General features: G+C 40.0%; 1 protein-coding gene across 5 annotated transcripts in view; it reads right to left on the reverse strand.

Annotated features, from left to right (window-relative positions):
• hk2 (hexokinase 2) overlaps positions 1-14,709 on the reverse strand; it is a 41,099-nt gene that overhangs the window by 22,791 nt on the left and 3,599 nt on the right. For 3 of the 5 annotated variants that reach the window (XM_071536901.1, XM_071536902.1, XM_071536903.1), the window contains exons 2-7: positions 11,573-11,735; positions 10,271-10,419; positions 9,997-10,116; positions 7,074-7,169; positions 4,945-5,044; positions 4,315-4,498 (exon numbers count right to left, since the gene is read on the reverse strand). In XM_071536901.1, coding sequence (XP_071393002.1) covers positions 4,315-4,498; positions 4,945-5,044; positions 7,074-7,169; positions 9,997-10,116; positions 10,271-10,419; positions 11,573-11,735 — 812 coding nt within the window. Of the gene's footprint in view, positions 1-4,314; positions 4,499-4,944; positions 5,045-7,073; positions 7,170-9,996; positions 10,118-10,238; positions 10,420-11,572; positions 11,736-14,709 lie in introns of all 5 variants that reach the window. The other 2 variants (XM_071536900.1, XM_071536904.1) reach the window with 2 other exon arrangements.

Genomic DNA, 14,709 nt, shown 5'->3' on the forward strand with positions numbered 1-14,709 from the left:
TGCCTTTGAATGTTGGTACAATTCAGTTTCGACCTACTGAGAGGGTCTGAAGCCAGCATGGTCCACCGATCCTATTGTTAAGATCAATTTAGAAATGATTGGGTAATTTTGTGAATCACTGTAGTTATAAGCCTTAGTGAAGGCACAGGGTAGTGCTGGTGAATATAATGGTTTTCCATTTGTTGTTGAGATTTGATTTGTTTATTCTAAACTGTGCGCACGCTCACACACACACACACACACGCCTTGTCTATTATTGTTGAGTTTGTGTTGTTTTTGTCGTTGTTATCTTATTATATTTTATCTTATTTGTCTGTTTGTTTCCTTGAAAAGAAAAAAAAAAGTGTTTCCTGTACTTTTGTATACATAATGCTTCTTTTTTAATTGTGAAAACTAATAAACAAAGTGGTAAAAAAAAACAAAAAACAAGAGAAACAATTAATTAAAATAAAGTGTGTAAAAGTGCGTCTTGAGAAGTGATTTAAAAGAAGACATTGGCTTTGCTGTCCTCAGGCAGGCTGAGCAGCATTTCCCACAGCGATTCATAGTCAAGGCTGCCCGCCTTAGCAAGGGAGCAGCAGGACGTATATCAGACTATGTCCATATATCTATATCAACCACGTGTGCAATGATCTTACACAAGTCTATTGTTTAAGTTTCTAATTAACATCGTTGTAACAGCACATTTATATTCATTGCGTATTTAGCCTCGTTAAATAAGCCTAGTTAGTTGTTTTATCTGCTTTCAACAATATTGGGCTCCACTAAGCAGCTGTCTGAGGACTTGCAAATAATAATAATAATACAGGAGAAGGTTATAAAAAGACCTGGAAGACCAAGAAAATCTCTGATCGAGTTTCCAGAAAACAGGTCAGATCTGCACAACAGAACCCACAGATCGCTGCCAAGGACCTGCAGAAAAGTAGTTGTTCACAGGTTCACAATACAACGTACCTTAGGCAACAGTGATGTGCATGGTAGAGCTGTCAGAAAAAGTGTTTTCTATGACCTTATCACAAAAGCCAGCGTCTGAAGTATGCCAAAGGAAATCTTGGTGAGCCTGAATCTTTTTTGGAACAATGTGCTTTGGACTGATGAAACGAAAATGTAATTGCTTGGCCACAATCAAAGATTTGTTTGGAAAAAACAGGCTGAAGCATTTGAAGAAAAGAACACCTTCACAACTGTTAAGTATGGGAGGATCTATTATGCTTTGAGGTCGTGTGGCAGCTAGTGGAACAGGAAATATTGTGCAGGTAGATAGAAGAATGAATTCAACTAGACATCAACAAATCGTAGAAACTAGTCAACCAGAGTCAGTCAAGACATGAGAGTTTGGATATTTCAAGTCAAGTCAAGTTGAATTATTTATATAGCCCTTCATCACAAGCACGTCTCAAAGGACTTTACAAAGAATGAGCCTACCTAGATCTAACTAATCAACAATCAATCACAGAACAAAATGATGTAATACAGTATGCAACAAAATAAAACATGAGGAAGTAAAACAAAGCACAAGACACAAAATAGCATGTTGGAGAGGCATATCAAGCCCACCTAACCTACAAACCCCTAACCAAAAAGCTGAGGGGAAAGATTGGATTCTTGTACAGAAACAAGTCCTGTTTTTCTACTATCAGTAGACAGACCATTGTCCAATCGACAATAATGTCTGTTCTTGACTGTGGTGATGTCCTGTATATGCATGCCTCGCCTACTACCTTGAAGCCTCTTGATGCGGTATTTCATAGTGCTCTGCGTTTTTTTCACTGGTGATGGGTTTCTCACTCATCACTGTATCTTATATGAAAAAGTGGGTTGGCCCTCCCTTACCATTCAAAGAGAGCAACATTGTCTTTTGTTCGTTTACAAAGCTTTGTCCGGCAAGCTTCCACTGCATTTGTCCTCGCTCTTGAGTTTCAGTGCTACAGGGTATCATACTCGCTCGCAGACACACATTAGATTAGACAGACCACGTATGAACAGTGAGGCAGGAAAGACCGCTTTCAGTTTTTACGCTCCTGATAGATGGAATAGGCTGCAGGACTCTCTTAAACTGGACCGATTTGTCTCTATGGAGAAGTTCAGGGCGCTTTTAGAGGATGCATTATGTGGGGATTGCACGTGCTTCTCATAGTCTTGTTGTTATTTGAACCTGTGAATTTCATGTGATTTTATATTGTTTTATATGTTTTTTTTGTACTGTAATGTTTGTAATATGTTTTTGATCTTGTGCTGTAATCAGGGCGTCCTTGAAAAAGAGAGCTTGCTCTCAATGGCCCTCCCTGTATAAATAAAGGTTTACATACATAAATACATACAAAGCCTAGCCTACCCAACGTCACCACCTTAGACCCTCAGTGCATGCATGGAAAAGAAAACCTTCGGCTATTAGGAAAAAATGGTAGGAACCTTGGGTGGGCCAAGCCCAATTCTTTTCTCTCTTCAGTAAAGAATTTTCTTGAAATGATAAAAAAAAACAGTCAGTTACTCAAAATAACGTCACTTGATCACGAAACAAGTTGAGCTGCAATAGGAAGATGTGAAATAATCACACCCATTGGCTTTTTATTCAGTTTTTTTTTTTTATATACAATTGAAACACTGAACACAAGATTTGATTACTTTTTAAGGCTTGTTAAAGCATTTTGTGCAGCGTTTTATTCTATCAGGCTTTTATTTGTTATTTTTTGCAAAGCACTGAGTAATAAGTATCATTTTTTAAGATGATTAAATTCTTAAAAAAAAAGCTAAATCACATTTTCCACCACTTCTCTTTCTTCCTGATGACAGATGCTGTCTGGCAGAGTCTGCAATCACCACATGTATCTAACACGTGTTGAAAATGAGCACAATAACACCAAGAGCCACTGATTGCTCAGCTGGTTTCAGCTGCTTCTGAAGCCGTCCTCACAGCCAGCCGTCATTTGACCTGCCGTCTTCCCATGACCCCAAAGTGTAGAAACAAAACTAAAATACTCTATACATACAATGCCTCTTATAACCTCATTATATGAGGCTCATATCATACTATCTTCCAAAACTTTTGACAGACTTCTCAGATATCCTTGTAATTCCCTCTTCATGTTTAATCTTTCGTCTGGCTTTTGTGTGAGGATATTGATTTACTTGCATGGATTCACTCTAATGTTAGCCCATTTTGGGCTGCAATTCAACTCGGCACCCAAGTCAAGGCAACTTCTTCTTAAGAATCAAAAGATACACCTGGAAATGTACTTGTATTCAGGCATGGGCTACATAAGTGCTTAACTCAGATTTTGGGTGGTGCAGCCATTTGCAACACCTGCGCCCTGGGGTGCCATCCTCTTTAAATTCAGAAATTGGTGTTAGCCAATTTATTGGTGCCTGAATAAAATAGCCTCTAATGTATTCATAATCTTCATTTGATTTTTTGATTGTCATGTAAAATCGACATGTTAGCCCATGTACATATGCAGCTTAATGCGTGTAGCTGTCTGCAGGCCGGCCTATATAGATAAATTGAAACAGGGTTGAGAGCTATTACATATTTCAGGTCAGTCTAATATAACTTAGTTAGGAAGGGTTTAGGAAGGGTGAAACATAGAATGAAAACAACACTGACTATATTGAAGGACAAGCTTTAGCAGTGTTGCGGCACAGGACACCGACTCCACTTTTGTGTTATACTTTGTCAGACAGTGGTTGGTTTTCTCAATGCTCACCATTGTACATTTAAGTCTGAGCAGTCCTCATGAGTATTTGAAGTGATAAATGTGATAAAGCCATTTAGACTTTTGTTTTATTAGGGTATGTAATCACCAAAACAGGCTGCATACAAGGTCTGCTCATTTCTATTCACCATCACTCACAAAAGCTGTTTTCACAAGATGAACAACTTATACAGCATACACTTCAGCGTGAGGCATTTAATGTGTTTGATATAAACTATGTTGCAAACCATGTTACCATTTTTATGCTGCTACATATTCATTTCAGCAGCACTGACTTAGAAAACCATTTTCTGCAAGTGCAGATATGCTTTTATTAAATACCAGCTGTCATGAGGCAGCTACACAGCAGTCACCCTCCCCCACTGGTGAAGATGACCTTCTCCCCTGCCATTTCACTACAGTAAACAACTGTCTTGCCTTCCTTCTTTGTGTTGCCTGTAATGTTGGCATCATAGGAATTTAAACTTATGATAACTTATGAGTTCCAAACATGCACTTTAGGATCAACTGAAAACTATTTTCTTTGAGTGTTACACAGCCTTTCATCTGCATTCCAAGATATTTCTGCAACAGCAACCTAACAGAGTCAACAGACACTCACAGCTGCTTGCCAGGGTTCAGGGAGCCTGCGTCTATTTCCCGGTCAAAGTCTGTGCGCAAGTCCCCCAGGGTGCCGTCGTCTCCAAACGCCCCCCACTCCATGTTGACACACATCCGACCCTCGTCGCCTTCCACCAGCTCAAGGTTGCGCATCTCCTCCATGTAGCAGGCATTGGTGCCCGTTCCTTGGGGGATGAGGTGAGGGCATAACAGATTACTAAGCAATTTCCAATTCAATATTTTTCCTAATAACAATACAAATCAAATTTTAACTATTTAACAAAATTGTACTTTTAACCAACAGGTTTGTCACAAATTGCTTTGCCAGATTTGGAATAGATTTATATACAATAAGAAGACATCACAAGAAGACGTATTTTAAAGGCATGTTTTGAAGTGGTGAAAAGGGCCAAAAGTAACTTTCCCCAACACTGCTGATCCTCATGGGGGATGACATGTTTACTGCTGCCTTGTTAATGACCTATTGAGCAGACCACAAGCTACACAAACAGGGTCATTAACTTGAGACTTAATCCTAGATGCTCTGTACTAATTGGCCTTTACTTTTACTACTTTTTTCATTTACTAATCCTTATTATCTGATTTACATTCACAGTGAGACTGGACTCACCCACAATGAGGCCAATTTCACAGTGATGATCATCGTAGCCACAGGTCATCATGGTGCCCACTGTGTCATTGATCACTGCCACAATGTCAATATCGAAGTCCTGCAAGGAGAATTAATAGCATAGATTTATAATGGCGCAGCTTTACAGGGGCGGGAATGGGTCTTGAATAGGCATAGAGCTCCTAATTCAATGTCATGATTTCTGGCTGATGGTACAATAATAAGACAATATACAGTACAGTGTTTTCCCCAAGGTTGGGGTTGGGTGATCGGACGAATACATTGGGGATCGGTGATAGCCTGAATCCATCGCTGAATTTTTTTTGCCAATTCTCTTGCAGATTTAAAGACCGTTATTTTTCAAACTGAAAATATAGCCTCCTCACACATTCAAGTTATATGTATGAGGCATGGTGTATCCTCTCCTGTGAAATTTTCTCACCATATCAGAGGTCGACAGCTTTTAAGGTTGCCTCCACTACACTTTAAAACCCATAAGCTATAGAAGAAGAAACAATCTCTGGCTATGGTTGATCAGTCATTTGGAATAAAAACTGCAGTTCTATTTCAGCAAAATAGAAATGTGCCATAAAGACCAGGAAAGTCAGAGAGTATTCATTCTGAACATAAATAAAATAAATATTTGTGTACAAAGACTCTGTAAAACAATTACAGTATCAAACATGATGACAAATAACCAGAAAATTAGGTAAAGCTTTTAGGCCATTTAAAAGCCATCACAAGATTTAAATTAACAAATCTAAATAAATTAAAACTTCAACCAGGATAATTAAATCGCTGACTGCTTTAGCAATTAGCCTACAGATATTTAGATAGGAAAACATTCATGCTCATCTTATCAGGCTTGAGTAAAATGCATAGGGGGGTAATGACATTACTAGCTGTACCAAAGACTTGTTGGAATGCACAGATATTTCCATGGCATGTTTGCCATGAAGAAAGCAGCTTCTGTGTGTTCTCCACCTCGTTAATGGGTCTTCCTCACCCTCAATGACATCATGTAATTTCTTGGGTCAGAGGGAAGTTGATTGAGAGGTCGAGCACAATAAATGCCTTTAAATTGTTTTGTTTTTTTACATTACATTTAGGCAGCACATCCTGCGTAGCTCTGATCAGTGTCAATGGCTTTAGCTGATATAGTGGATGGCCTAACCATTTGAAGCCAAATATTTTGAGCAAAACATAGTGCATAAGAGTCTCTAGGCTTTCCATAGAAACCCTGTAACTGGTCATGCTCGATTGGTCCAGCTGGATACACAGCCATGGATCATGCACTAGCCCCCTTTCCACTGAAGGCCAAAAGCCCAAGAACTTTGACCCAGAAACTCTAGCCTGGAACTTAAGCACTGGGGCTAAACTTGTTAAAGTGTTTCCACTGAAGAACGTCGTCCCCACGTAACCATGACAACTAACTTAGACAACTGCTCGTCATCAAACATGACAAGGCTGCTGTCAGTTGTACAGTATATGCGTTGACATTAGCTGTAATTACTTTGTGAGAAGTTTTAAAAAAGAGAAGAAGGTTGCAGGATGAGGCCAACATCATACTCAAAAGAAAACAAAGTGTCATCGCTGGGTAATGATTTAAAATGATTTAAACGCCTACTGAAGGCACACAGGCAAAGGCAGTTTTTTCCTTTAATGTTTGTTCCTTAAACGTTAGTCCTTTACTACTGTGTGTGCCAAACTTAAAAAGTGAGTGATAGTAATTGGGGTATTTTATAGACAGCTAAATAAGGCCAATATTGGTCCTAATATACGGTATCAGGCTAAAACAAAAGCTGTTTCCAACAGGTTTCTCCATTTACTGTAACATTAAGTTATTATACAAAAATATTTATCTCCTATTATTTATCCTGTTAATCTAACAGCTAGATGCTCATTAACGTAGGTACAGCTGCACTCAGCTACGTACGTTACTAAGTAACAACAAAATATTTGTGAGGACGTATAAGCGAGGATTTGAAAGGCCCAAGTAGCGGGGCTTGAGTTCCTGGACAAGCCCGGTTTTGGCCTCGGCCCACCATTGGAAAGGGGTCAGGAACTCCGGAACTAAGTTCAAGCACCAGGTTTGGCCCTCAGTGGAAAGGGGCTGACTGTATCCTCACCCCTCGCTTTTTGATGGCTTTCCTCAGGAGGCTGACCACATCCTTTCCTTCCACTCCGCTCGACTTGAAGCCTTTGGTCCAAGACACCAGAATACTCTGCACATAGGAAACACCCAGACACAACACACAGAAAACATTCAAGGTTATCTGCCATCTTTAAGTGACAAGCTTCATTCCAAAAGCATACATCCGTTCAAAGAAAAAAAAATTATCGCCTGAAATTCACAGCTCACTCCAAAAACAATGCAGCCCATCCCATCCTCAACAAGACTAAGCGTCTAACAGCCCTGCGACACTGAATCCTGATTGAGTCTGCAATCTAACTCCCTGCACCGCACTTTCACCCACATGGCCCAAAGTGCTGACCGAACAATGCGATCCATAAAGCCCCTGCTGTCGCGGAGCTAAAAATGATACCATTTAATAAACAAATGTGTCTAGATAGCTACTAGCTTCAGCAATATTCCATCGTGAAATCTGTGTCATATCCAAAATCATTTTGTCAAAACAACGAGATACTTTTTCGAAATGTGGATATGCCATTTGGAATGAAAGTCATTTCATCTACCTGCTGCTTGACAGTTACCATTTTGCAATTGGTTTCTTTTCTGCTTACAGTGAGCTCCACAAGTGTTTGTGCTGCATATTATTATTTTGGATGCATGATGGCAGCATGACTATGATGTCAAAAGGTTGTCAGCCTCAATATGGGGAATTTTCAACTATACCGGATGAACAGATAATGTTTTGAACAATAGCACAAAGCATTATAAACACACTGGGTTTTACAGATGAACTTTGTAAAAGTCACTGCATTTAATTTTGAGTCAGATAGGAGAGGTCAAGTCGGAGCCACAGGCAATACTAAGACCTTAAGAGAAACTGTTTTTCTAACTACAGAAAGTTGTACCAAGCTTGTGTTTGCCCTGTGTTGAATTATGCAGGTAGACTCTGGCGGTATAAGAAATATACAGGAAATATGCCGATATGATTCACAATAAGATACATCCCGGGAGTACACACATTTGCACCAACCTGAGGTGATGTATGGGATATGGGGTAGGATGGGTTGGGAATCATGATTGGAGTAAATCCAATCTTAGAACCTATTATGTGAATAAAGAATAATTATTTTGTTGAGATGTTGAATGTTGTTTTTTTTAGATATTGCCCCAAAAAATGATCGCTGCACGGCCAAATCAGATAAGCATTTGTAGCTCTCTAGGCTGAGAGTGGATGTGATGTTGGTAATGCTGAGCAAGTTAGACTTTGTCATTTAGGATATAAATGTGATTTATAAGACGGTGAAGATGAAATTTATTTAATCTTATACTGTCAAGAAAATAACTGACTACAGCTTTTTGAGGGCAGATTTCAGTACTTTTTTTTTTTCAGGCTGTGGCTTCAATCAGGAAACTGAACTCCTGGCACAATAACCAAGTTATTTTCTGCTATATTCATTTATAGGCTCCAAGCTAGGGCTGGGCGATAATTCAATATTATCGTTTATCGTCTTTCAGTGGAATCATATCGTGATGATATGAAGATATTTTAATATCGTGACACACATTTCTGCTGTCTAAATTGATGATGACAAGCAAATTTTACTTAAAAACTCTGATAAAATGAGGTATGGTAGGAATATTATTTGAAAATTTCAGTTTTGTTTGACACCACACCTAACATTACCATTCGGTTCAATGAGATGAACATTAATTTGATTATTTAACGTGATTTTCCATACATGAACCATATCGTGATATATACTGATATCGAGAAAAATCCTTATGATTATCATGATATTGATTTCAACCATATCGCCCAGCCCTACTCCAAGCTAACAAGACAGGTAACAGACGGGGCTACAGAGCAATTGAACTCAGAGAAAAAAAGGTAGGCTAAAAATGACTACATCAAGCTCCCGCACCGCGCCCAGTAATCACCGCAACACTGTAAAAATGGCACCACCTTGACAACCCTACTGCAGCACCACACAACATACAAATGTGCACCAATTAAAAAGGTGCGCATATTAATTATGAATGAATACCTGGAATTAATAGATTTAGCAGACAGAATAATAGAACACTGGATTGCAGAAATATCACCAAGGTACACATAGAATCGAGGAATTAATTAGTGCTTGTAAGGTGGCCACCTTGACTTCTCCCAAGGTGCTCCAAGCTATTATTGAGAGACAGTTTCCATAAGTGGCGTCTGTTATCAGTATGCAGTGTAAACGTCCATAATGGGCACTCTATGGGCATATCTATAAAAGCTTTCTTCTAAAAGTGTTCATATAAAAGCTGTGATCATCCCTAATTAATCAGCCAAACCAGCCAATCCATAAAACTGTCATTTTACTGTATCAAAAGAAAGGCTCAGTTTAGTAAAATTAGAAGGAAAATTAATTTTCTGACTATGGAGGATTCTGAAACACCGAGGTGGCTATTTAACAGTGAAACACTTGTATTTCCAAATTATTTAGAGAAGGCATGGGATGAGAAAATGTCTGCTGTGTACTGTAGGTGAAATTAGTATCTCCTTTTCTTTGTATAATTACGACCAACATTATTTTTCTGTAACTGAGCATCAGATAAGATATATCCTGTGTAGCCGTTAGATTTGCACTTGGCAGTGGAAGGTCAACTGTTTGGCCAGGTGGGGAGACATCATGCATCATGTAATCTCATGTGGGATGGGCCAAATTATTCATAGATTTGTTATGAATCCAGCCTTGAATCCAGCCTTGAATCCAGCCTTGAATCGTACTCGCACACACTAAAATGTGCAATGAGACACTAAAATGTGAAATGTCAAAGTATCCCCCCAGCTATGTAGGTAGTTGAAACAAGCCTCCCATTTGCTGGAGGCGAGATGACAGAGCATAAATAACATAAGAAATCATGTCTGAATCATTCACCTCATCCAGCTTGGTCTGCTGACAGGGGAAAGAGAAGGTGAAGCCCAAGGGGAGCTTTTTGTCCTTTATTCCCATCTTGTCCAGGAAATTACCCAGACAATCAGCTATGTGGTCAAATAGCTACAGGAGAGAGAAAAGGTCAGTGTTGTTAGTGTTAACAGTCACATTCTGAAAAAATAATAGGCTTTGTGTGTGTGTGTGTGTGTGTGTGTGTGTGTGTGTGTGTGTGTGTGTGTGTGTGTGTGTGTGTGTGTGTGTGTGTGTTGCCTCTAACCTCAGAGCCGCTGCCTCTCATGAGGTGCTCAGGAATGGCATAGATCTGATTTTCCATCTCCACCTTTTGCTTTCCGTTAGCCGAAACTTTCACCAGGAGCACCCGGAAGTTGGTCCCACCAAGGTCGAGGGCCAGAAAGTCGCCTTTTTCTTTGAAAGGACACACAAAATACACCCACATATGCATAGACACACACACACACACACACACACACACAGAGATAAGGGATTCATATTTTACCAAAAGTTAGCCAATCTTCAATCCCAGGAGTATTATCATGCATGCTGGGCAGGCAGTTTGTAGCCCTGCATTCACTGTCTGATCTTCGGTTTCATTCAGTAGGTCTACCCACTATTATTCATTTAGGAATCAGTATTTTTGAGACCATGAGAGCACACATGGCTAGATAGAAAAGTGTGATGAGAACCTTTAAGAGAAGACTGCTTCCTTTGAAACTGCTTTGGGAGTGTCTTCTTCAAGGGAAACATTGTAATCACTTCGACTTTCAGTGTGTTCCACAGGGAAGAGGAAATGCATGAGGACAGATAATAACGACCTAATACAAGTCAAAGCGGGAGTAACAGTGTCATGCCTCAACCCATCACAAGGACGTGGAGAGAGAGAAGTGACAGAAAATCAAAGTGTGAAGGAATCGATTGTCTTGGAACGTTTGGTTAGGTTCCAGCTGGACAGGCTTTTCTTTGAGTCTGGGGTGTAAATAACACATCAATAATGATCCGCGTCAACAGGCAACATGCCAGCCAACATTTCCACCTATGGCCATTTCCACTGCCAAATGACTGCATATTATTGCACAATTCATTCCCTGTGCTTTATCCGTTGGACATTGTGTCATTGGACATTGTTGTGTAGCTAGTAAGAACCATTTCTTACTTTCTATGGGCAATGGAAATTGTACATCAACTCCCATTCAACATATGTTTATGTTGGTGGAAAAACAGTCTCTGCGCCTACACACCCTCCCATCTCTGCTCTTCACAGAATCGTTATTGCTCATATATTGAAAGAGATACACTGTTGAAGAAACACACATTGCAAAATGGCTCGTTTGAAATGATTCCCCTTTTTTCCAAAGCACACCTTACACAACCATATAGCTTTTTCACGCTTCAGAACTGCCCATCTCTTCGTTTTCCTCGTTATCGGTCATTATGTCCGAGATTGAAGCACGGCAGTAATTATGTAATCTTTATCATACTGCACAGCGGCATAGATATAATGCCAATATGTGGGTACTGTGGCTACAGACTTATCTCTACACCTGTCAGAGAGCCCACTTACCTGTTCCATCAGGAGTGGAGCGCACAAAAGTGGGCAGCATCTTGACAGCAGCTGTGGGGTTGGTGTCTCTGCACAGGCCTTTGTCCATGTCCCGTCGAAACCTCACCGCCACGTCCATCAAGTTCTCGTCTGACAGCCGGAGGTGGTACAGATATTTGTCCACCTAAACCATGGTGGGGAAGAGAAAAGGTTACACTTACACCAACCTGGCATATATGGGTCTACGGCAGTGAATTAATTAATTAATTTTCGTGTCATGCTACATACATGGGCCATGTCACATTAACAAATGCAGTTAATGCTGCATTGGCTGCAAACCACACATATTGCCTTAGTGAAAAAATAATTGGTTTGATTTGAACTCCAGCTGACCCCCCGACCGAATCAGAGTTCCAGGCAAAATACTGCTGGATCAATTATGAGGAGATCCTTAGAGCAGAATTTAGGCTTCCCTATTTTCTTTTGCACTCCACCTGCCCTTTCCAAATCACTTTAATATTTACTACCTCCGGCAAGGAAGTAATGAATATTGTTCGTGTCTGTGTGTTTGTCTGTCCCTCCGTTAGCAGGATATCTCAAAACTGATGAACTGATGAATGCCAAAAAGTTCCTTAATATGCCGGCTCTACTGGGTGAGAAGCTGACAGCGATGCAGGTGGATGCCCCCCCTCGTGTCCTGGATTGTCAACTACCTGACTGGCAGACCACAGTATGTGCGCCAACAGACTCAACAAACTGATCCGCAAGGCCAGTGACGTTGTGGGGGTGGAGCTGGACTCTCTGGTGGCAGTGTCACAGAGGAGAATGCTGTCCAAGTTGCATGGCATCTTGGACAATGTCTCCCACCCGCTCCATGACATGCTGGTCAAGCACAGGAGCACATTCAGTGCAAGACTCATTCCACAGAGATGCACCACAGAGCGCCACAGGAACTCATTCCTGCCTGTGGCCATCAAACTTTTCAACTCCTCCCTCAGAGTGTCAGTGGCTCTTGGACTTATTTCACCCCTGTCAGCAGTTTATAACCTCATAATTTATAACTTATATTTAAACTGTGCAATACAGATATTTTTTTTCTTTATATTTCTCTTATTTCTATATTATTATTATTATTATCATTGTTATATATTGTAGTATAATGCACATATTTTACATATTTCTTACTTTCTTATTTCTATTTTTCTTATAATTTCTTATAATTTCTCTATGCTTATATATATTCTCCTCTACAATGTGAGCAACTGCAGTGTAACCCAATTTCCCCTCGGGGATCAATAAAGTATTTCTGATTCTGATTCTGACATAAGAACATTTAGAGTCACATCTGTGTGTATGCACGGTTCTTGCATAAGGCCCAATGATTTCTCTGCCAGGTGCTGAGATTTCTGGCTTTCAGAACTCAGTGTCACAGTTATCCTTGAACAAATAAACTCAGAGCCATCATCTCATACATACAGTGTCCTTTTATGTCATTTTTCCTGAAGAAAAAGCATGTGGCAGTAGAGACTTATTCCATTCGAAAATACAATCCACAATATATTTATCTAAAGGGATATATTCACATGTTCTTTAAGAGTTTCACCTGTAGATGGAAAATCTTCTTTGAGGCTTTCTTAACCCATCCCAACTCAAAATACCTTTTACACCCCCAAAATACATGTATAACTCATACACAGCCATTACATCCTGTCAGTCCTTGCAACAAAAGCTCAATAAATTTGAGAGAAAAAAAAATGTCTTATATACCATCATTTACTATGCATACAAAGCCAGTAGTAGAGTGACTGTGTTTCACTAGAGGGTGCCATGATGGCTAGTGCCTGATGCCTAAAGTGGAATAAGCTGCGCTCACCACTAGGTAGGGCGCAGGGAGGCTTGTCGATCCGTCATCACAGAAGCATTCATATCAGGAAGGTGGGACATACAAATAATCATCAGCAACTGTCGTACAACTCTGTTAACTTGGACACACACACAGTATTGACCGAAAGCTTAGCCAATAAATGTGAAACCTGCACTGATTTAGGCTAAATGTGGGATTTCAGTGCTTTTTAACTCCAGCACCTTAAAGCTGCAATAAGCAAAATGTTCTGACCACTAGAAGGTGACAAACGGCAACACATTTGTAAATAAAGCAGAGCAAAGCCACTGCACTACGGAGGCCTACTAAGACAAAACATTGCAAAGCACCGTGCATAAAGGCTCGCTTTGCCAGACCTTTCTCCCACTGAAGGTTACATGTCCCACAATGACAAGTGAAGTGGTAGGTAATAAGTTTAGTACTACTCGCGTCATTGATTCTGCCATTACAAGGATTTTTGGCCAGGTGAACAGCAGATCTCCCTTCATATTTTTCAACAGAGGGTACCATACCAGAAGTAATCTGAAACCTGTTGTAGTATTTAGAACAGGCATGACCTGTCTGCTGGGCTAAGCCTGGCCCCTGTCCTGTTGGCTACAGCACAAGGAGCTGGGCTCCAGAGCAGCTGATGTCCCACATTAAATACCAGGAATTGCCACTGACTTGCAAAACACACCCAGCACAGACAAGCATGTGACGAGACAGGAGGAGACTGGGGTTTAAACATGAGATGGACCTGGAGGGGACTGCATAGTCTGCACTCCGACCCACAGCTCAAAGCTCTGTACTAACTTAAGCACAAAAAAGCCAAAAAGGGTACAGTTAAATATTTATTCTATAGAGCAAAAAAAGAGACCATGGGCTGATCATTTTGCCTCAAGGGCCTGAGGCTGTCTGAATTACTGTCTGATACAGCCTGAAAAAACAGAATAATATTCAATCTCTTTGGAGCAGGATACTACTGATAAATTGTAACCTTGGATTTGTAAGGTTCCATGCAGCATGGTGGCAAAAAATGAGCTACTTCTATAATCTAGTTGCACAAAGAAAACTTATGTGGCTCAATTAGATTTATGAAAAGTTTAGTGGGTAAAATTGCAACTTAATATTCATCATCATTATCTTTATTTATATAGCACTTTTCATAACAACGTTACAAAGTGCTTCACAAATTAAGGAAAATAAAAGTGATTTAAAAGACAATACTGCCAGTCTGACCAATTTAAATAGATTATATTAGCTTTGCTCTATGGGATGCAAAAACAAACGCTCAATA

This window comes from Centroberyx affinis, unplaced genomic scaffold, assembly GCF_046629955.1.
Source record: "Centroberyx affinis isolate AG114_WGS23_722 - 3 ecotype Tasmania unplaced genomic scaffold, CSIRO-AGI_Caff_v1 ptg002955l_1, whole genome shotgun sequence".
Classification (NCBI taxonomy): domain Eukaryota; kingdom Metazoa; phylum Chordata; class Actinopteri; order Beryciformes; family Berycidae; genus Centroberyx; species Centroberyx affinis.